Genomic DNA, 25,087 nt, shown 5'->3' with positions numbered 1-25,087 from the left:
ACATCAGCCATCTGTCTTTGATCAAAGTTAAAGGGCTCATGATTAACACTATGTACAAAGCTGACCTTTAGAGTAGTACCAAATTTGAGGTTTCTGTGATCTACAAATTTGTTCAAATGATAATGTGCAAAAAGCAAAAACGCACACATTAAATGATAACCTGCATTTTTTTAAACTATTATTCAAATTGTTTTAAATCACTTTATTGAGCCAGTAATTATGCAGGTGGTAGTTTTGCCTTTAAGTAATGTGCCGTAGTGTCTAGACTGGAGTGGTGCAAAACAGAGGCCACTTGTTCTGAATCGTGATTTTGCGAAACTGACTCATGTAAGTGCGCAACACGAGTGAAGAGCAGAATAGCAATATTGTGAAAATGTGTCAGGGACAGGAAGAACTAATGGAACTGCATCTTGTCAAGAGTTGGTGCTCTGCGAATGTAGATGCAAAGCAAGGGAGAGCCAATGCAAAGAAATTTGAGCTAAAATGCGTATGGAATGTGCCTGAAGTCACGATTCACCTCATTCTCCTTGCAGTTTAATATTTAAAAATATTACCAGCTGCCATTTATGAACAACTGTCAGTGTTTCTTCAGCCGAGTCATATCACCAGTTAGATTTTGTGTGCAGCCGTACTGAAAGATAAAGTTTGAGATTCCGTGTCAAGCAAACTTTCTGAATGCTTGCTCCTAAGAAATTGCTACGTTGTCCTCTAGATTACTGTAAAATCTGTACCTTTGATATATGCCTGGACCAACTGTGTATATGCAGTGCAAATAAAAAAATATCTCAGACATATTTACGCTGAATATTAGAAAGAGCAGTTGCCACCAGCAACTGCTGCTGGTATTACAACACACCTGTCACTCAAAGTAGAGACATTTCAAGCCTTAATAAAGTTTAAATTATTAAATTATGTATATATAAACAAAAATGAAACATCTGTATAATTATTATAAAGCGGGAAATGAGCCATTGAGAACAAATTCTTTTTGTGTGTGTTTGTGAAAGCTGTAAATTTCATACTTTAACATAGGATCCCGTAGGCTTTTACCATAGGCATTACAAAAGATGGAAATGAAGTCAGTGTGCCTTAAAGACCTGCATCTTATCTCAAGGCCAGCAGATGGCGATAGTTATGGTTGCAAAAGACTAGGTCCTACAGAAGACTGTGGAAAAACGGCTTTCGCTATTGACCTGTAAACACTTTCCTGGTGGGTTTATGGGTTTAATCAGTCATTTTTTGTCATAGTGAATACAAAAAATTCTGTTTATTTTGTAAATATGGGTCAATTATTTTCAAAAAGGAGAATTATCCAGGGAATGCTCACTGGGTAGAGGCTCATTGTTTGAGTAACGATTGACAACACATTAGGCGGTACGCGAGCACTTTCACAATCAGACCTCCCCCTCCTCATTGTTTTTTTTTTTTTTTTTTTTTTTTAAACTGAGAACCGTCACCAAGATGTTAGCATTGCAGAGGAACATAGTCGGAAAATCACTAAATTGCACTCCATCCAGCACAGTGCTATATATTGCCAACCAAGTCTAATTGCACTGTGTGAGTGGTGGTAGCTTCTACACTTTGCCTACTTCTACCTCTCTCTACACAACTGCTTGCCTATCGACAAGATGTTAGGTCAATGTTACCTCTGCTTCACCAATGTGTTTTGTTTTTCTGTGCAACACAGCCAAATCTTTTATACTGTCTGTTGGTTTTTTGCCTTCTTTTGGAACCAGCCTTTTTTGGTCAACTGTATTAGACAACTGTAGCTTTTTGGCATTTCTTAATGAATTAATTTTCTTTTTCATTGCCACTTTATGTTTAAAAGTGTATTATAGCTCTAAATTACATCTGTTTCTTTTTGTGACAGAATAGAATCATCCAGACACTACACTACAGTGCACAGCCTTTGCATGTGCTCCTCAGGAAGACTTTAAAGGACTATAACAGTTCTGACCACTCATTCATTGTTTCTGCAGATGTCTGTATTCATGAGCGTGACTGAGTATAAGCTCCACCTTTGAAGGAAGATTTAGAACAACAAGGGTGCAATATTATATGGCAAAGGTAGCATTTATATATTAAAAAAAGAGATTATTACCATTATAAACCATTCTGTACAACTTTCTAGCTGTGAACTATAAAAACTTTGTAAATAGGCTAGATATATTACACGTGAGGGAAGAGATGGGATAATTCTCATAAGTCTTCACAGTCTGAAATAAAATGGATGGAGAGTGTTCTTTGATTCTTTTTTCTCAATATCACTTGCAGAGACATTTGGTTTCCCCTTCTCTGCAAATTAAACTATAATTTAGACAAATGCAATATTTGTGTGCCATGTTTAAACTACAACTCACCGAGGAAGTAGGATATCACAGTGTATGATACTCTGTTATTCAGTCTGGCAGAAGACAAATTTATCTAAGCATGACTAATTAATCACTTCCACATGAAAACTACTGAACATGAAAAATTAAAACAGCATCACAGCTACAAGTTAATTTAACTTTGGGGATTGTTTAACAGTGAATCATAGCAGCATTTGTCTGGAAATACCCAGCTTAAAACAAAAAACCCCAAACCCAACATTAAAACACAGCTGGAAATAATTTGCCATGCTGATTACAGGTAGACTTGAGTTGTGCAGCCTCCACCTCATAGATTGGAAAATGACCAAAGGTGTTTATTTTCAACAGTGCTTCCAAGAATTACTTATTAAAAGGTTGGATTCCTAAGGTTATGTAATAGGTGGCAGAGGATTTCAGCCAAAAAAAAGCCACACAGTGAAGCGGGCAGTGTGCAGGTTTCAGGTGGCACTAACAAACTGACAGTCATAACCAACAGCTTTGCTTTGGTATGGAGAAAGGTGACAAAACATGCTGCGCTTATGTGGGGAATAAATTAAATAAGCTCCAAGTGATTTGAGTTTTTGGAGAGTAAAAAAATAACAATTATAGAAATGAAAATGATGTATTGTGGAAAGTCTGAATCAGTAGGCTGGATGGGCTTAATAAACAAAGCTGCAGACAGTGAGAAACAGGCCAAAATGATCGCAGGAGCATTCCACTGTCTATAAATTTCTTTGACTTCTCATTGCAGCACTTCGACCACTGGACAGTTTAACTATTTGCTTGGGGCAAAATTCGGTGTGGAGAAAGTCTGGCTCAGATGGGATTCTAGACTCAGAGTGGAGCCAAACCTCATCCATCATTAGCTTCATCTTGTCCACAACCCAGCACCCACCCTAGTCTAGTAACTCATCCGCCAAGGATGGATGGAAGACCAGCTCTCCAGCCAAGATGGTTTTCATTAGCTAAGCAAATGCTTAGCCCAAACCTAAAACACCACTCCCAGCTTTCTCTGCTCCTTATTTTAATAGAGCTTGTCATTCAAGTGTGCTTAAAGTGAGAACAGTGTCATTTCCTATAAAAAAAAACTCCTAAAATTTACAGTATAGCTTTTTTTGTTTGTGATATCCCCTATAACTGTGCAACCATTCAAATGCAAATCCAGACTCAGCTCTGATCGTTAGTGGACAGGCAACTGAAACCAGAGCTGACGCTTCAGCCAAGTCTCAGTCTCTGACTCACAAACCTGCATTTCATCCTGTGTTGTCCCATTTTTTAATGAGGTATTTGGAGACTCTTTGCTTCCTTGCTGTTAATTAGATGAGAAGGTCAATACTGCTCTCATATGTGTAATTTAAATTTTAATCTACTACCAGCAAATTAGCTTAGTACAAAGGAAATGGGGAAAATGAGCCAGGCTGGATTGGTCTGGAGATATATCCTCCAGTCTACACTTGAGCTGGGGTGCATGCAGCTGAAGTCGTGGCTTGATTCACAACAAGCAGGTGGCAACAAAATAGTACAAAGTCACTGCTGGTCAAAAAAAAAAAAAAAGTCTGTCACATGATCTTAATGAGTTCAAAGCATGTTGGTGAATATTGTTACTTTCACTGTGAGTGAGGCTAACTGTTAAGCCTGTGTCCAGTCTTTAACATTTTATGTTTATAGTTTTCATATTTGCAGTCTTTTAATTCATTATTTGTCCATTCATTTACCCCTTCTTAAAAAAGAAAATATGCATAATTTACAAACATTCAGTCACTGCTTCAGACTGATGATTGAATTAGAACTGGACTTTGTGTAAAAATTAAAGGCCTAAAATGATTCAAACACCAAGAAAGACAGAGCAAGAGAGCTCTGATCAGGGTGTAACACAGTCTTAAGTCCAAGAACAGTAAATAAAAAGAAAACAGCCTAAATGGTATTTGGAAAGAAGCCACTCAAATCCTGAAGTTAAAGCAGTTGGATATTGGATCCTTTTTCAAGAAGGAAATCCTCAGCTTGAGGGTTGTGATGAAGGCAGCTCTGCACTCTCTGCTCCAGATTTCATAAAGGTTTGATGATGTTTGAATAAGGTTACTGCGGAGGCCACATTCTTGTTCTTTGATTTGTGTAACAATCATTATGGGTGCATCAGGGTCTTGGAAAACAGGATCATAGTCAGGGAAAAGTGTTTTTTGCTGCACCTGGATTGGTATAACAGTCTCATTCTTTGGCTGTCGTATTACCACGCAGAGCCATAATCAGATTTAATGAGACGAGATGGCTGCTCACGCCATTACAGATTTACAATATTAAACTGCTGGCGGCAGCTGATGCAGACTAAAGGCATCATTTGGTTTTACCCAAACATAAAGCTGCAGGAGGAAAGGAAAATGGGTGAAAGGCGAGTTAAGTCACCAGACCAAATTTTGGTCTGAATTGTGGAAACTTACAGAAAACAGGACAATGAACAGGCTCTCTGTTACAACCACCCACCCACGCCCACACACACATCCACACCCACACCCACAGGATGTGCACTAGATAGATACAAACTGAAAGCTTTATCTGAATTACTGATCTTTTAAGGCATGAAGTATTCATCATGTCAGTGATATCATTGGTGCAGAAAAGTAAAAAGCAGTTTTTATATGAAGAAAAGCATGCTTTTTATTTTCAAGTGATAACTATAACCAGATCATGGATCTTAAATAACAGTCACACTATATAATAGAGAGAGAGAGAGGGAGAGAAAGCGTCAAACCAATTTCCAAATGACATTACTTCATAAAGTGTGCCTTATTTAACTTCCAAAAAATCTTAAATCTTACTATGTTTTCTCCAACCGGTTTGTAGAGGAAAGACATAATTTAATTGCACTCGTGAGACAACAAGAGCATGACTTTGAGATGCTGAGTCACTCTCTGTAAAGTCTGTGCCCCCCACCCCCCACCTTCACCTCCTTACGTGTCTGCAGGAGAGATCAGACTGTGCTACATTCCTTCCTTCATGTCCTCAGTCCTGATTATATCCAGACACAATACATCTTGTTCTTCAAGGCTCCCAGCTTAGCACACAGACTGTTTGAGGTAGTAGTGTCTGAAGAGGGGAGGCAGGAGTTCACCATCTGAAATGTAGACATGTAGTTGTCATGGGGGTGCCTCTGTGATGATGATTTTACAGTGCACCATATGGTTTATGTTGAATTGTGTTGACATATGGTGCTGATTGGATAAAATAAAATCAGCTATACTTTGTATAGTTTTAGCCAGTGCTGAATTTAATCAGTCGGTGGCTGTGAACCAGAATATGGAAAATTGACATAAATCAATGATACTATGATTAGCAACCTGCAATCTGAGTTTGAGGACTCTACTGACATAAATTTCACCTTAATTAATGGGCTGAAAGCCAAATCATCAGGCGTATTAAATATTTGCACAATACCCAATATATAATGGATAAAATCAATCTTCAACCAATTGATTAAAAGACAGGTAAACATTGTGTCTGTCATGGATGAATGATAAAATGTAAACATCATAGGTCGCCAGATATCAGAATATCAGATGATCATTAAAGTCATCAGGATTCGTCCACTGAAAACCATGAATATCTGTAATAAATAGAAAGAGATATTTCTGTCCAGGCTAAAAGTGCTGTAAAACAGCATACCATTTGTCACCATCCCAAGTGGTATACTGCTGGCCTAGGGCAGGGGTTGGGAACTCCAGGCCTCAAGGGCCGGTGTCCTGCAGGTTTTAGATATCACTCTGGGTCAACACACCTGAATCAAATGATTAGTTCATTACCAGGCCTCTGGAGAACTTCAAGACATGTTGAGGAGGACATTTAGCCATTTAACAACAAATTTGCCATGTGTGGAACTAATAAAGGTTACATTATCTTATATTAAATGAGCTGTGTTGGCCTTTTGATAAATTCTTGGTTTTGTCACTTCTTGCAGTCACATGCAAATACGTGAACACACGTTTATGTTATTCTAGATTTAGTGATCTGAATTCTGAACTCAAATATATCTAATAATCTTCAAGCATAAATTTCATTTATTTATTTGTTTGTTTTTGCATACCTGTTCAAAACAATAAAATATATGCACACTTTAACTTTCTTATTCATTCTTTTGACTAATGCAGAACATCCCACAACACACAGAAGCAGACTGTAATAAAAACAGGACCTTCACAAACCCATTTATACTGCTGTTAGAAGCATAAGCTACAATTATAAAGCAAGAGTCACAATTATAAGTAGACTTTCTGGCACAAAAGGACAGAAAGCAAATCACCTTTCAGTCAACAGATGTCTACACCACTGGACCCTCTGAAAAACATCAGGCGATATATTATTAAATTCCAGTCCCAAGGCTCACAGAGGCCAGCATATTCAATAACTTTGCTTCTACAGTACCATGCCAACAACCTGTAATTTGTCATGGTATATAATTTCTTATGGTACCATCAGGCTATTTGCCAATTTAGCTTCGGCTTTTTTTTTTACCTTTGGACATGGAGCCAGTCCACATAAATTCCTGGAGTTTTACCAGAGGTAGGATATTATAAAGACAGTACAAATCTCATTTAAATATGTCACAAACAGATGTGGGTCTGAGTTAGGACAAAAGAAAAGGAAAAGTAAGGAAAAAGAAAAACAAAGAAACTGCTCCTGGAACATTGCATTCAAAAGTTACCCATGCACACGTGCTGTTTAGGCTATGTCTGTTACTGTCTGTTGCAATCAGCAGGACTGACTATAACTTTCCTCCCTAGGATACTTCAAGCCTCACAAGTGTGCAAATGTCCCATAACAGCACTCCTGCAGGAACGTGCTGTTCTCCATTGCCCTCGAAAATAGAGAGGATGTTTTATGAGGGAATATTACAGCCTGGAACAATATAGATCAGAGATCGGATAATGACTTTCTCATAAAGTAAACAAAAATCGAACTTGTACGTAGGTGCTTTGTTTTATAGAACAGATGATAAAACAGTTCATTTGGTAATAAAGGTTTGTGAGACATATTCTGCTCTGTACTTACACAGGAGATCAACAGAAGCTATTCACAGTAAAACTGGCCTCTATGTCATTCCAACAGCAATATATCTAAAATGTTCCCCAGGTTTCCATCAGAGATGGTGGTGTAATAGTCAGAGGACATATAAAAGATTACTAAACAACATCAAACTAGACATAACCATCAATCTTATGCATAAGCTTTTTACAATGAATGTTAGGTTTTAAGAAAAGAAAGCTTGGCTCTATAAAAGGCCATTTGACAGACCATGAAAGGAAAGATGTAATCTGCGTTGGCCCGTGGCTTTCAACCACATCACAGCACTCAGTTCAAACATTCCCTCCAAGCGCGCTGTCCCACAGAGTATGAGAGCACACAGGGCTTACGGTGGAAGGATCGATTTGTAAAGGGGGACCCTCCATCTGGGAAAGTGAGCATTCGGAGACAAAGGTTTCATGGTGTGAAAGCTCAGCATGTTCACTGTTTTTGTAGCATCTTCAGGGAGAGTCCTGTAATGTTTGGACCAATGAGGATACATTTACAATCATTGCTTATGTATCAAATTTGACTCCATCTTCACTAAATTTTATAATCTTTTCTCAAACCTTTCTGGTCAAGTGATACATCAGGCAACCGGTAGAGTCGTGTCCACCAAAGTTTTGGGGACACTTACTGGGCTCAAAGTAGATTTGTTCATTTCAGATACAGTTTCATTAAATTTTCAGCTTTATTCATTCACACAGCTTTGGATTTATTATAGTTGGTGAAATGGTTTTCTACATTCAAGATATTTAAAGTATTGGGACTTCTTTCTTAGGGTCTCTCTGGGCACTCCAGCTTCCTCCCACAGTCTAAAGACATCCTGTTAGTGATGTTAGGTTAACTGTTGATTCTAAAGTGCTCATAGATGTGAATGTGAGTGTGAATGATTGTCTGTCTCTCTGTGTTAACCCTATGACAGACTGGTGACCTGTCCAGAGTGTAACCTGCCCCTCACTCTATGGCGGCTGTGCAACCCTAAATTGGATAACTGAAGAAGATGGATGGATGGATAGATTGATATGACCCTTGAAATTTTACTCAAAATGTAGTTTTTGAAAAAAATTTTAATCATCAGAAAACAGATTGTTCCAGTGGTAACTTATTTCTTATTTGTTTGATTTTATATGTATTTTTGCTTCATAAAATGCGCCCAATTCTTTTCAAACTGAAATATTTCTGCAGGGTACCTTTCGACTCGCTCACTTTCTATCACCTACATCTTTGTGTGGTGATATCGAAACAAGACCCATATATAACTGCTAAGATATGCATCGTAAGTAATCATTGGAGTCTCACTGAGGAGGGAAGTTGCAAGTGTAATTTCACTGTTACTAACATGCGTCTCTTCTCTCCATTGGTTGTAATTCACCACAATTTTGCTATGTTTTGAACTTGCAGCACATTTGGTTTGTAACTATAGCAACATGTTGCACAGCAAGCTTGTACAGTTATGATTTTATCATCTGCACAGAAACCACTTCGCATGCGTCAAACAAAAAATGCATTAATTGGCTCTAGCGTGTAAATAACTCTTTCAACACCAAGGATTTCAACAACAACCAAGAGAAGTGACCAGTCTCGCTCCTACAGACTGCCAGTATTGTTGATACTTGGAACCTTTACAGGAATCTCTGCAATTATGAGAAAAACAAAGTACACCCCATGATTTAGAAACTTGTGGAACCAGCTTCAGCAGCAAGAACTCATAACTGTTTTCTGTATGACTTTTTCAGTTTACTGATTCGTCATGTTATTTGAAGCTTGCGGGCATTTGTCTATGTCTTAGGGTACCACCACAGCATTTCAATCATTGGTCATTACAACACCTATTCTTTCTTTTTTTCGAGCTGTTTTGTTGTAGATTTGCTGCTGTGCTTGGAATCATTGTCTTGTTGCATGGCCCAGTTTCATCCAAGCTTTAGCTTTCAGACAGATGTCAGCACATTTGGCTCTAAAACTATTTGGTGTACAGACGGCTTCTGTCATTATCTGGGTGGCTTTTAGCTCAGGTGGCAGAGCAGGTCAGCCAGTAATCAGAAGGTCGGTGATTCGATCCCAGGCTGCTTCCTGGCTGCATGCCAAATATCCTTGGGCAAGATACTAACCCCATGTTTGCCTACTGGTGGTGGTCAGAGGGCCCGGTGGCGCCATTGTCCGGCAGCCTCGCCTCTGTCAGTGTGCCCCAGGGCAGCTGTGGCTACAGTGTAGCTTGCCATCACCAGTGTGTGAATGGGTGAATGACTGAATCCTGAGTCCTTGGGGACTAAGTAAAGCGCTATACAAATGCAGGCCATTTACCATTGTCTTGGATCCAGCATTTTGTGTTTTTGGACTCCTAAGTTCCATTGTGCTTAATTATGTTGCTGAGTAATTAAGTTGAGTAAACCCAACATATGATAAAAAAACATCATTTTAGTCTGTTTTCTGCTTAGTTTTCTCCTTTGTGCTTTCCTTTGTATTTAACTGCTGTGCATGGCTTTATAGCTGCTTACAGTTATTGTTTACTTTTTGTCTTAACCACCAATCTGTGTTAGTTTGATAGCCATGTTTCCTTGTGCCTTGTATTTGGTTTTACTTCCCATCTGTCTCTTTAGTTTGATTCAGTACACCTGTTCCTTGTTCCCTCTCCCTAATTACCTCTTGTGGGTATTTAAGCCCTCAGTTTGCCTTAGATTTTAGTTCTATGATACTGTTTGCTGTTTGCTTTCTTTCTTTATGGACTTTGTTTCTGCCCATTTTTGAATTCAAGCTTTGCTAAATAAAGGTCAGTTTATGTCACTCTGTCTGAAAAGCTGCATTTCTGTCCACTTTCCACACCAAAGTTCATGGTCAACTCAATGTGACTAGAGTTGCTGCAAAACAAGCCTAAATCATAATTTTTCATCCACTGTGCTTGACAGTTGGTATAAGGTGTGTGTACTGATATGTTGTGTTTGGGTTTTGCAAATGTACCACTTTGTAGTATGGCCAAACAATCTCTACTGTGGTCTTGTCTCTCCAAAGGACACTGCTCTAGAAGTCTTGTGGATTGTACAGATGCAACTGTGCAAACTCCAGTTATATTGCTATGTTCCTTTTAGAGGGATGAGGCTTTCTCTTGGTGCTTTTTCCAAACAAGCCGTACATGTTCAGGCCCACTCAGAGCAAGATCGTGGCATTGTGTTAACACACGCCGGAACAATCCAGAATAACAAACTACCAAAAGTGGTCAGATTTTTTGATGATTAGTTCATCGAGTGCATTTGATTAGCAGCACCTGGATGCTGTTTACCCTTTAAATTCCTTTGGAAGCAGTACATTTTTTCTGAGTCCCGTGAAACCTTTTTTTTTTCCATTTTACTGAATGTAGCCTGTATTTTAATCTGTTCCTGAAGATGGATGTAGCCACCATGTTGTCACCCATTAGTTAGTGAAGTCCTGTTGTGAGGAGAAGAGAGGTGACTTTACACTGTTGCTGGTTTTTTTTTTTTTTTTTTTTTTTTTTTAAATCAAGAAAGCATTTGGATTTCCCTCAGAGCAGCAAGCAGTCCCCAAACTTTTTTTGCACCACTTACTGGTTTAATGTTAGACAATGTTTTCATAGATTGGCCTTTAAGATGTCGTGGATAAATACAACAAAATAAAATGATAAGACCAAGAGAAAACTGTGGTATTTTATAAATCTAATAACAAACACAGCATCGCGGAGCATGACGTCCAAGTGGCACTGAGGAGAGTGAACACAAGGAAAGCCTCACCGGCTGCTGACCAGCTAGCAGGTGTATTCAATTCCATCTTCAATGAGTCTGTTGGGTTTAAGTCAACCCTGCTGGTAAACAGAAACTGTTACTGAAAGCAACCACACAGACACTACTGTACATTTTACTTGCAAGGGGAGCGTTGGAGAGCAGTGTTGTCACTATTAATTCTGACAGAGTCCCCTGGCGAAGTCTGTCGTCCCCGCATGCTTCAAAAGATCCACCATCATCCCTGTGTCCAAGAACAACAAGCCCTTATGCCTGAACGACTACCAGCCATTTGCACTGACCTCAGTAGTAATGAAGGTGTTCGAGAGGTTGCTGAAGAACATCATCTCCTCTTCCATCCCAAACAGCACAGATCCGCCCCAGTTCACCTACCGACCCAAAAGATCCACACAGGATGCCATCGCCCATGTCCTGCACACCACCCTTAGCCACGTGGACAAGAAACAGGATAACTATGTGAGACTGCTGTTTGTTGATTACAGTTCAGCGTTTAACACAACAGTGCCCAGCAGACTGTTCACAAAGCTGAGGGATCTAGGACTCAACAGCCGTTTGTGTGCATGGGTGTTGGACTTCCTGACTGGCAGAACTCTGGTGGTGAGCATGGGTAGATGCGTCTCTAACAGCATCACCATCAACACGGGAGCACCACAGGGATGTGTACTCTCGCCACTGCTCTACTCCCTGTATACTTCAGACTGTGTGGCCACCCATGGCTCCAACACCATTGTGAAGTTTGCTGATGACACAGTGGTGTTTGGCGCCACCTGCAACAATGATGAGGCAGCCTACATTGATGAAGTGAAGAATCTGGCATCATCGTGCCAGGATAACCACCTCCAGCTGAACGTCAGCAACACTTTAGCACCCACCTGCACAATGTACATTTCAGATTTTTAATTTAAAATATTCAGATTGTCTATTTTATTGAATTCATTTAATGTATAAAATTCACCTACTTGCTGCATACAATGCTACTACTGCAGATAATGTCCCCCATGTATATATTCACTTAATGTATATGAGGTTCTTCTCTCCCCTTTTGCACAGTCGAGGAGCGTGTCAGGATACATTTGACTGGGTGTTGTACTTGTATAACTCTGCATGTTTATTATTTAATGTGTCTTTTCACGTACCCTTTCAGCACTTTCAAATGATTTGTTCATATGTTCATCACAAGAAAAAAAATGCTGCTGGTGAAACAGGAAGGTGTTGCAGATATGCATTTTACCACATTGCACTCATCATGTGGGGGAGCAAAATCAGTCCAAACCTCAGACACTGCTTGTCTCTCCATGTGTTCCTAAATTTCAGTTCAGTTCTGGAAATTATATGACTTACATTTTCAAAAAAGTAGGTCATGGAAAGAGGTACTTTGTCATAAGCTGTGCATTCTCAGGGAAACCTCTGTGCCTTTCTGACTGCCCATGAGTGTGAGCTAGGAGCAAAGGAGTCACTGTGGAACAATTAATGAGGTGCCATGACATCCAAGTTTCAGAAGTGAAGGTCTAAAGGTCCTGTGGTTGTCCAGTTAAATAGAAACTACAGATGACTGAATCAGGCCATTCTACCTTCTGATCATCTACTACTGAAAATATACTGTATGAGAATGAGTCAAAGGCCAATGTTTGTTTGGTTGTTAAATCTCAGGAAGTGGTTTATGATAAAAGTTGACACTATGTGTCAACTGCACAGTAGGTAGGTTTTTATGAACTACTTTCTGTTGCAGCATGACATATATTATTACTATAGATTACTGTAGCTTCTGTGACTCTCAGAGTTCAGTTTTACCAGGAAAGAAGTGCTCTCTAGGATGTGGTGTTGCTGCATAACGGTTATCGACGAGCAGTTCTGACAGCATACTTCATGGAAAATAAGAATGAATGAGCAAAAGACCAAAATTACTTAAACAACTGTAGATGTTATTAATTTTCCACTTCCTCAAAGTTAGCTCTTACATGTGTTTGCTGAATCTGCATTTATTACAGTTTTTTGAAAGTGCAGTTATGCATTTTTTTTAAAAGATGTAAACTGAACCCGTCTCTTTTTCTCTAAAAACCAAGTCCTGACAGCTCACTCATCTTTTCCACAGGTTAAACCGTTCAAGGAGCTAAATGGTCCTGCAGAAAAAGTAGATACTTAATTAATTTTTTGTTATTACTTTGACCTTTTTGATTTTTCACAAGATGCAAGATGCTTTTCAGCCTCTATAAACAAGATAGCAGTACAATATTAAATACACTTTATATGATGCACATGATGAACTGATGAACTGCCTTAAATATCTAATCACCCAAGCAACTCAAATGAAATGCTGAAGTTCAAACTAAGTATCAGTGATTAGTGATTTAGGTGACTTTGAATGTGGTATGGTTGTTGGTGCCACATGGACCAGTCTGAGTATTTTAGAAATTTCCAACAGAACCACATCCAAAATTCAAAGGAAATGGTTCAAAAAAGATTTCCAGTAACCAACAGCTTTGTGGGTTAAAATACCAGTACAGAGGAGAATGGCAAGGCTGTTTTGAGCTGATAGGAAGGCAACAGTGACACAAATTGCTGCTTGTTACAACCAAAGTATGCAGAAGAGCATCTCTGAATGCATGACATGTTTGAAGCAAATGGAGGATCAAACCTGGTGCCACTCCTGTTAGGTAAGATCAGGAAAATTAAGCTATAATTTGAATGAATGTAATGAATGTTTTCAGGATTTCATTGAATCTGTGACATGAAGAATTATAGCAGTTCTGAAGGCAAAAAGGGTTCTCCAGTTTTCCGTTTCCACTGGAGGACCCGTCCAGCCATCAGCGTCGCCTGCGGGATGGCGGCCGGTGCCGTATGGGCTGGACATGGAACAAACATTTTTCGTTGGGGTTGTATGTTTTAAATGTTTGTTTTTTTTGGGTGGGGGCGTATGTTACGGTTCGGCGTTGGCAGTGTATTGTTTTAGGCGTTTTGTTTTGGCGTGACTGTTATGTGTTTCCTGTTTTACTTTGAAAGTCTGTGTTATCTTAGTGTTCAGTTTACGTTTCCTTGTCTCGTCAGGTCTAATTTGCCCCAGCTGTGTTTCCCTCCTGTGGTCCATTCCCTAATTGCTCCGTCTATGTATTTAAGCCCTGTGTTTCTGTATGTCAAGGTCGCGATCTCCCCCGTGTTGTAAATAGTTTGGTGTTTTGTTATAAATAAATAGTCTGTTGTAAATACTTTCGTCATGGGATATTTTCGTTTTGGGATTTTTGTGGAAGCTCGTATTAGTTTTTTCTCGTGTGTTTTCCTTATTTTTATTTTCCTGCGTTGCACCCCGGTTGCCTAGGCCGGGGTGTAACACCCAGTACCAACAAAGTTTACTTAATAAAGAAGGTGGTGAATGTATTTAGCGATATCTTCAAACTTCAAAAACAAATGTTTTGAAAGGAGGTCAGAGCATTTTAAATTCTTCTATAATTGCTTTTGCATTCATCCTCATGCTTTATTGTGCAATCTGTTGTACGAGATTATGAGTGGCCTGTAATATGAAAATTCTGAGACCTTGAAAAGAATACTACACTGTTAAGAGGCAGACATATGGGATATGAGTCATTGTGGCAAACGAGGAATTGTTAAAAGAAATGAAACCTAAGAAGTACAACGTGAAACACGCTGTAATAATATGTGTCTGAACTTGTGCTCTAAACAGTATGTCATGTGGCTCCTTTCATGTCATGATAGGTCTAAGTGTAGTCAAATTATGTATGACAAGTAAAGTATGGATACTTGTCTTTCCCTCTGACCCATTTTCCTGACAGCCTCTAGACCATCAACAGTCCTATAAACAATCCCACAAAGGTGAAATTTTCCACAGGTTTTTTTTAACCTTCCTGCCTTCTTGGGACCTTTTTGTGCCACTGCTATGTGTTAAATGGCTGCCATTTCCACTGTGTTCAGTGGAATATAACCAAACTTGCCACAGGATAGTTTTTACCTGTCAATGTTAATATTCCAGTGTGAATTCCTTAAATCAGCCTAAAATGGCTGAGCAGCAGAAATCCCCACACCCATCACCCTGGGGACCATTTTCTGCCCATTGACTTCCATTATAAACGCTATTTTTCAACCCCAAATTATCATCATATGATTTTATTTTTTCTTCTTTTCTTGGATGTCAATGAAGACTCAGGGCCTTGAAGTTTTAATTTTTAAATTGCAAAAAAAATGCAAAAAAAATAATGGCAGGTCAAAATGTATGTTGGTGCCAATCTTTGGTCCATCTAAAGGCCTACTTATAATGACAATCACATATTACTTCAACTGGTTTTTTGTGGAAATATTTAGTTTCGTTTTTTGGTTTTTGGGGCTTATAACACAGGGCGCTCATGTAATAACACTGGGATTTGAAGGGTTAAAACAACGAAAATATAATTAAAACTTTACATGAATATTTCAGGGAGAAGTAGTTTTACAAGGTTGGCTAATTTAAAGTGGAATAAAATATGGATATATGGTCTTTTTATGGCGTGGCTGAGAATGGTCCCTAGGGTGATGGGTGTGAGTTTTTTAAAGGATGGCAGGAGGGTTAATACTTCATCAGTCTTCCTCATACTTTCTGATGTTTATCTCTCTCTCTTTTCTCATTTCTTGTTGAACTATTATTCTAAATAGGTTTGATCTACTTAGCCAAATGGAGTCACAGCTAGGTCAGTAAACAGCAGGTGTGACATTGATATATTAAAGCTATTAAGTGAGTAACCGAGCCAGTGATGTCACACTAAATCATAAAGAAACGGTGTAATGCCAGGTCTGCTGTAATACAGCACAACAAAACAGCAAAAGAAAGTTTTGAATTCATGGAAATTAATAAAAGATCACTTAAATGACCGTTGTGTTGCAGTTTTCATCTTGAGATTACAGTGTTGAGAGGCTTTTATAGCATTACCAGCTCAGTTCAGTCAAATGTAAATCATAGAGAAATCAGAGCAGAGCGCTTTGGTAGTAGTGTGGGTGGTCCAGGAGTGAAAACAAATTGTGTCACCATTTCTTTCTGAAAAACACAAAAAAGGAGACGCAAAGACTCGTTCGGGCACAAATGCACATAAAAACACACTCGTGCACCTCTTGTGTCTGATCACAGCTGTCAGGAATAGTCAGATAAGAAGTGCTCATCTGTTTTCTCCATTGCAAATTTTCATTTAATGATAAACACAGACTGTCTGCTTCTTCTTCCACCTTGGGGCAGACCACTCTACAGATACACACTCTATTGTTCTCACTCTCATCCTCTTTATCCATGTCCTCTGTGTCCACCATTAATTCAAATGCCTGCAGATACTGACATTTTATTCTCGCAGCTGAATACTGAATGCCAAATACTCAGAATACCAGTTTCATTTATCCTCTGTGGGAGCAATCTACTCAAGGCTTCCTGTGTAAAAATGGAATCTGGGGAATCGGGCAAAGAGAAACCTGGCCCTGATAAAAGACATTCACAGTGCAGGTATTCCTGCTATGCAGAAAAAGGTGACAGTAGTCTTTCTTTAAGAATAGTTTTATGAAATCCCCACATTGCAAAACAAAATTAGTAGATGATGTTGGGAGCAGAGGAAGAATTCAAGGATTTTGGCCTCATATTTTCACAGAAGAAATTAAACACATGTCAATTGCCCCTTTTGAAATAACGTAACGCTAACTTCAATCTGTTTCCCTGATCTAAAACCATGTTTTAGCCACTGTGGCTTATTTTACTGTAACTATCTTAAATCTAAATGTAACCTAACCTTACTTTACTTTATTGATTTATATAGCACTTTTCACAGGAAAAAAACTTCTGCTTCACAATAATATAAAACAGATAAACATAAAACAGCACAATCAAACTTACAGCACCTTAAACCAAACCTTCTAGAAAAATGTCATTGTGAGGACACACATGGACAAAACACATGGAATCAGAAGTAGAATGGAAAACAGATCTTAAAAAGACTATAGAGAAGGGATAACAGTGGTCAGAGGACAAAGCTAAAAATCTAAGAGGTTTTCTATGAATCTGCCTGTATGGTAAGAACGACTTTTCCCATTTGAACTTCAAAATTTCTATTAAAAGAATTGATAAATGGAAAATAGAGAGAAACTCTGCAAATGAGCCTTCACAAAAATAAAGGTGAATCCTGAACTCAGCAGTCTAAACACAGCAGATCATGACCCAGTGTGACATTGTCAGACCAAACCAGTCCTAACTTCCAACATCTGGCACTTCGATCATTTCACACAGCCATAACGGGGGTAACAGGAAAATCTAAATATCAGCTTTCCATTCCTATTAATTACATCTGACCCTTACTTTGCCCTCTTTGAAGAGGGCTGATGTATTAGTCTTATGGTAGCTACTTTTAGACCTTTTTTGCACCACCGTGAAAGCCTAGACAACACTCTTTCACTGGTGTGTTTATGTTTCCACGCTTTCTGACCGACATGCACCTCTTTTAGAGGTGTACACTCTATTCAGATCACCAGATCTGTGTGCTCAGACAGATGGACTGATGGGGAGATACTGTGCTCTGCAAACGTATTCTGTGCATGCATGCATGCATGCATGCATATGTGTCTGAGAGACAGCGCAGAAGGTTATAAACTATGGTTTGTGTAGATCTCTCTGTTGTATGTGTTGGTACCCAGAGACATTTTACATTTCAGTCAGATTTTAAATTATGTAAATAGTTAAATCAAAAAGTGTCTTCGCTGATGAAAAACTTTTCTTTTGTCTTTTTTAAAGCGATGTTAATAGCACGCACAAATCTCCAAGGAAGCCTAAGAAGAGGAATAGGTAGTGTTCTTTTTTGAATCTGTCTAAAAACCCCAAATCCAAACACAGAAGTGTTTATGGAACTATTCATCTACTTTTCAATGAGTTCGGTTAGTCAAACTTGGTTGGAATTACGTCAAAGAACTTTAAAGAACTTTAAAGAGTAAATTATTTGACTTTTCTAATTCATTCTGTACTGTGAAGGCCAAACATCGAAGTGAAGTAACACTCACCAAAATACACTTTTTCTGGAGTGTGTTTAAGTTAAAAAGCAGCTCTGTTTTAATGCAATATATAGGTAACATTAACTAGCTTGATATATGACTGCTTTTGTGTGTGAGAACAGAAAGACTGATGTATCCAAGTATAAGAGGAATACCTTCTCTACTTGACATGCTTTATCTAAGAACATGTGACTAGATAAAGAGGTCATCCTACCCATGAGAACATGTTCAGTAATTACAATGTGGTTTACACCTCCTCGCTTTTGACAGGTTCTCTTGAAATGCCTGATAAATAGCACAACTTAAGACTTGGAAGCTTTTAGTTCCCAGTATCACTTTTCTTGCAAAAAAAAAAAAAGTGGCTCAACTGTTTTGTTGGAATTCCCATCTTCTCGTTATACTGGTTTAAATCTGATACATCTAAATATGAATTCCATGTCGAGAGCGGATAGACAGCATATGTTTTTCAGATTGAAATGGTCCAAGAAGAACAGAAAAACACGATGGAGCTGACATAATTTATGCATTCAAGGCTCAGTTAAATGCTTCGTCTCTTTGCTCACTCTTTTTTGTGGGCTGTGTTATTCGAATAGAGGCTCGTTTTTAGCACGAGACACCTGTGTGTCTGTATGCGTGTGTGTGTTTGTGATTGTGTGCACGCATGTTTTTTAGGTAATCAGTCAACAATTACATATATTCTGTCTCGTCATGCTTTCACTGCGTACTTTTAGTCCTTCTACATCCACAGTAACTAAGTGTGATCTTACTTGTGGGTAACTGAGACCCCCCCAAAAAACAGTCCAACAAAGCATAGCCTTATAGCAATAGAGCAAAGAAGCACCAAATGTGCTCAGGAGCTGATGCCTGAGAATTACAGCTCATTCTTTATGAGCTGTTAAACAAGCAGAAGCGAGGTAAATCGGCAGAAGATCATATGTCTGAATCATAGGATCTAATATCTCCCGAAGCTTTGGTCAGTGCGGTAAGACTGACTGTTAGATGACACATGCAAGCCAAAGTTTGCATCAGAGAATGATAGTCTGCGGTGGGAAAGTGAACTTTCTTATATATATATATTTATATCTAATGTGTCCAGCACACACACAAACACATGATTTCATTTCAAAGGCTGTGCACATAAAAGTCCTTAGCTTGCCACTGAGATTGTAGTGTGATAGGAAAAACATATTTTCTTGTGTTTCACTGCAGTACCATCATATGTGCTCATTATATATAAATATTTATTCTGCACTGACATGCTTAAGTCTTTCTCTTATCTCAAAAGTCATTTTCAGGGCTTTCCTTTTTAATGTGCTGTCATATGCAAAGCACATGAATTATGGTTTGTGTAGATCTCTCTATGACTAACAGCACTAAAGCAATTACATTAAGAAAAGGAGGAAATGGCTTGCAGTGACTTGTGTGCCAATCAGCTAAAAGTGTATTCACCTTTGGAAAAAATCACTTTACTTCTTTGTGATTTTTCTATTTTTTGTTAAAGTTAACTTAAAGAGAACATGTCAAAGTCAAAGTGAGCACAGTCTGACTCGGACAAAAAAATGCTTTATATAAACTATATGTGCACCTGAGAATGCTTTTTATTCTCACTCTTCTTTCACATTCTCCCTAGGCCTTACCCGCAAGCTGTCTATTTGTGTAGCATTAGTTTTCCATCTGCAAAAACTCTGCAAAAGCTCAGAACACATTAAAATGAGTATGTGACTTTCATTCAAAATCATTCATGCAGGCTCAAAACCAACAGCTGATGCTCTCGTCAGAAACCTTTACAAGACTTTCGTAGCAAGCTGATTCTTTGCAATGCCACAACCTGACGTAGACCACCACTAGGCATCAAATTTAAAACACATTTAATATTTATTTTCATAATTCGCATAATTATCCTAAAATTGTATTAATTACAAAGACCTGTGTAATTAAGCAGTTTGCAGTAAGGCCTCTTCAGTTTAGCATTAGCAAATAGGAAAATGCAGTTCTATATCTTATCTCTTCATCACGAGAAAGGAAACTTGCACTACAGATTGCATCTTAAGCAGAGTAACCACTTCTACATGTGACTCATTTGTTCTGTTGTTTGAGATTAAAAATGAGTGTCAACATAAAGACTTCAAAATGACTAGCAATGTAGACTAGGTCAAATGGGCTGTTAGAAAACTAATTTATGTGCGAATATAGAGATTAAAACTCTTCTGTTATGGTAATGAAACTTCAGTCCTTTTTTTGATGCCTCACTCTGTGCCATTAAATATCAAAAACAATCTAGTAGTTCAAAATTAGTTGAGCAAATTGTGGGTGTCCTTTCCATTGTTAGACTGGGCTGTGTAGGTTCTTTGTCATCTAGGCCATCCGGCTCTCAGATGCGAGGTAAAACGTCTTCAAGAACCTACACAGATGTCAAGCTGTCTTCAAGTGTTGTTTTGCATTGTGCTTATCTATTGTCTGTGAGGGTGTGGACGTGAGAAAACACACTTTCTAAACCCTCACCACCGTTAGTAGTCTATCGTTTCAAAGCAGCCAGAACTAGAACCTAAGAGCACAAAACTCAAATCTTTTCTTTGCTTTTTTGTTGTTGTTCTTTAATGACAAGAAACAACGGAAGTTATTCAGAATTCACATGGTTTAATTTATAAAGACGTAAAAATAGTAAATAAATAAATCCACAAAATATTGCACACAAAAGTATGTTGTAAAGCCTGTGACTTATTTGTTTAAGGGCCAGTGACACATAATTCCAAGTAGTTTAGTCAAGTGTGCATGTTTTACCAGGAATGTGCTTATTTTTGGCACCTTTCCACCTCACTGGCTAAGACATATTCTCATTAAACTATAAAACTGCTGTCTTTATTTGGATAGCAAGCTACCAGCTTCATTTGCATGTCGCTGAACAAATCTCAAGCTGTCCATTTGTCCGTCCATCCCTCTTCTTGTTCCCAGTTGTTATGATTTCTTTGGACTGTGGATGTCAGACAGGCTAGTGCAAACTCTAAACATAAATGTGAGGCCAACACTTCTTGCTGTGAGGTGACGGTGATGGAGCCACCTTGAAGAAAAGAGACTTTTTTTTGTAATAAAGTGTAACATGCGTCTAAATTTAACTAAAGAAAGATTAATATGTAAGCACAAACATGAGAAAGTTAATGGAATGAATGAGTCGAGTCAGTGTCACACTGGTATGTGTCTCAGGCCATAAACTTCTGTTCTCATATGCGATTTCAGATAAATCCACAGTTTGATCTATTTTGACTGTTCTAGCAATGTCTGTTTCCCTGTCTGTTCATTTTATTGTTGTCCCTTTCCTTTCTTCTTAATAAACATGTAATTTGCACTTTGATTGATGGTTGCTATTACATTCCCTCTTTCCTTGCTGCTATGTCCAATGACTAAACCAGCCAGTCCTCTCAGCCCCGTGGTCCTCATAAAAGTGACGGGCTAACGGTAAAGGCCCTGTTCTAGCAAGCAAGTTCCTCTTCGCATCTCCTCCTGTGATTCCCATTACTGCCCTGGACTCCAGGAGCTCACGTCCCAAAACTTGTTCACTCGTTTCCTTCTCATCTTTCCACATCTTCTCTTTTTGTCCAACACATTAAAACCTTTTTGTGCATCATTCAAAACAATGACAATAACATTTATGGCCAAGATATAAGACAGACATACTTGAGTCTAGACTGAGGAAGTAATGTAACAGACACAATGTGGTCAGTAAGCTGCATACTTTTAGGCTTGACTACACTGTGAAAAAGAAAGTAGTTATAATTATTGCTGTTTTAATCTTTTCTAATCTTTAATCTGTTTGTTGCTGAAGTTTATTCTGATGCTTGATACTGAATCCTTTACTTGAAGCACTGAGTGCATTTTCTGTATCTGTTAAACCCACATGTTATAAATAGACACACAAATTGCATTTTACATATATAACACATACATTTATCTTACAAATTGTGGCATACAAAAAAATCTTTCTTCACTGTGCTGGCTTACGTCTGCTAGCTGATCTCCTTTCCTCTTGCATGCTATGCTACTGACTTGTTCCTACTTCTGGTAGCTCAAGGGTCACATTTCAGTTCAAGTTCCACGGACCACGCTTTCAAACAAATCCTATTTTTATCCACTTTCTTATGACATGATAACATCAGAATAATGTCACTTTTGAGGTTGCGCGACCGAAACTGAGGCTCCTCTGAGATAGGCATGGCACTGAATATAAAATGTGAATAGAGATCTTCACTGCTTTGGGTATTACCACAGAGGCATCCGTGGCTAAATTATTACCACTGATGTTATTCATATACAAGCTCCATTTAACTCAATTACAAGTTAACCTGTGGTCACATATGTACTTATGAGGTGATTTTCTTGAATTCATGTTTATGGAAATGAGAACTCGGGTGAAATTATTTGTAACAGAAAGTTAATAATAGTCTTGACTTGAAAAAGCTACAAAATAAAGACATACATCAATATGACACAATACATCTACATTAATTATTGAATTACACATTGTACAAAAACTCATCTGTTCTTTTATGAAAATGCAACTTTTCTCAGGTTCTTGAGATGTTAAACGGCATGGTTCAAACCCACATTATTTGCATATGCAAATTACTCAGATACGTCCTCCTCTCACTGATACAAGGAAGTATTTAAAGACAGAAACTATGAATGATCTGTGCCACTGCTCTTCAGTAACTAAGCTGAACTGTCACCTCACCATGTCTGTCCACTGTATACTGGCTATACTCATCCTTGTGATGACTCTTGATGATCAAGGTATGTGTTGTTTATAATTTATTTTTTTTATGTGGACTATTACAGACATGAGGGCTTGCATTTTACAGACAATGCATGACGATGAATCTATTTACCTGGGTATTTCTTCTTTTCGTCTCCCAGTTTACTCGGGGAAGATCATTGGAGGACATGAGGCTGTGCCACATAGCAGGCCATACATGGTGCTTTTGGAGATAAACATGTCAGATGGTCAAAAAAAGCACTGCGGTGGCTTCCTTCTGAATGAGGATTTTGTGATGACTGCTGCCCACTGTCACGCTAAGTGAGTTCAAGACATGTACTTACCTATCAACTGAGATGACACCAAAGTCTGCGTCCCTGACAGAATTTTTATCCATAATAAAGCTAAGAAGACGCATTAAAATTTCAAAACACCTTAATAAGTAATATCGATGCGTGATAATGATATGATAATGTCAACAACAGTGATTAGTAATGTTTGTTTTCTGAATATAATACCCTGACAGAAACAGTCATCATTTCATTCATAAATTATATTTTCACATATATATATTTTTTTTATTTCAGGTCTTACACAGTCTTACTAGGAGCTCACAATGTGAATTCAAACAGTGAAATACAACGCATATCTGTAGAACAAGCATTTCCACATAAACACTTCAATGCAACTTCCCTTGTGAATGATGTAATGCTTTTGAAGGTAAGAATATCATCACACAGAAAATTCATATTTATTTACTATTAGCATTGTTTGTTTATGAAAACACATATTTACCACATTGTGTAATTATATTGAAAATTTTGTTTTAGTAAATCTGCACTGAAAGAAAACAACAAAAATCCCATATTTTAATTTTCATGTATATATCTTTCTCTTTTTTAAAGTTGAGCACCAAGGCAAACTTCAATGAGAATGTGAAACCTATTCCTCTGGCAGGCCGTGATAATGGTATTTTGCCAAAATCTTGTATACTCTCTGGCTGGGGGCGAACAGACAAAAATGGTAAATATATGTCTCCCAAGCTCATGGAAATCAGTGTTACACTGATTGACAATAAAGAATGTGCTATAGAAAACTTCTACTGCTCTCAGGGAGACACAGGTCCAGCTGAGGTACATACATTTCTTTAATTATGGACAATCAAACTCTATGGTAATAACTTCACTATTCACTTTAAGCATCGGGTGTGTATATACTTTCAGGGAGACTCTGGTGGTCCATTGGTGTGTGAAGATGGAAAGGCATTTGGGGTGGTGTCCAGCGCAGTCACACCACACTCAGGTGGCTCAGATATCTATAGATACTCGAAGATTCCTGACTCTAGAAACTGGATATTTTCAACCATTGGAAATGCCATGATAAAGGTGTAATGCTTATGAAAGCAGGTTGTTTAAACCACAAAATTTGGTTTCACTGTTTGTGATCAAAAACTGATCATTGCAATGCTAATGTGAGTATGGTTTTGTTGGCTTTGCAGGGATTTAGATAGAATAGAGTTTATTTTAATATAACTGCAGGAAAAAAAAGGGGAAAAAAAGTTACATTTGCATTTCCAAAAAGTTATATTTGCACACAGATTAATCATGACTTGAAATCTAAATTTTTTTTCAAATACCATTAAACATTAAATTCTGGCATTCTCTCGGCATGTGTGTGTGGTGTAATCTTTTTTTTTTTTTTTTTAAATTTAATTAATTCAAATAAAATGACAACACTGCCTCCTTGTGTAAAACAGGTACTATTACATTACAGTCTCACCGCTCATTTCTTAAATTCAGAGTTATAAAGGCCTTTTCATTTATGGGTTTTAAAACTAATTGACTATGCAAGACCAATAACGTTATTTTATAAGTAACTGACAAAGTGGACAAGTGACACTGAGAGCATATGGTGCCATTTCCAATAAAAACTAACATCATTTTGTCATTAAATACATTCAGTTATCAAATAAAGTAATTTATTACCACTCCAGAGCTCGTTAAAGTAAATTAAAATAATTCCATTAGATTTATTTTTTGTGTAGTAGAACTGAAGTGTCTTTGAATACTTTGTAAGTAAGGAAATGCAACACTGAACATGATTTTTTTTTGTTTTTTTTAATTCACACAGACAACCGTATAGGAAATTTATTAAAATATTATAAACCAACAAGACAAAAGTTGTCT

At 38.0% G+C, this 25,087-nt stretch overlaps 1 protein-coding gene across 1 annotated transcript; it reads left to right on the top strand.

Moving 5' to 3' along the window:
* Positions 1-22,881: 22,881 nt before the first annotated feature.
* On the top strand, positions 22,882-24,292 carry LOC146607351 (granzyme B-like). The gene is made up of 5 exons (XM_085348065.1): positions 22,882-22,939; positions 23,063-23,222; positions 23,489-23,621; positions 23,807-24,034; positions 24,125-24,292. The coding sequence occupies exons 1-5, from the start codon at positions 22,882-22,884 to the stop codon at positions 24,290-24,292; spliced, it is 747 nt and encodes a 248-aa protein (XP_085204191.1).
* The last annotated feature ends 795 nt before the right edge of the window (positions 24,293-25,087 follow it).

Source organism: Diplotaxodon limnothrissa, linkage group LG23 (genome assembly GCF_057381915.1).
Source record: "Diplotaxodon limnothrissa isolate DT_005_m linkage group LG23, D_limnothrissa_male_GT1.1, whole genome shotgun sequence".
Taxonomy (NCBI): Eukaryota; Metazoa; Chordata; class Actinopteri; order Cichliformes; family Cichlidae; genus Diplotaxodon; species Diplotaxodon limnothrissa.
The sequence above is the reverse complement of the archived record's forward strand: the minus strand, read 5'-3'. Positions and strand labels throughout refer to the sequence as shown.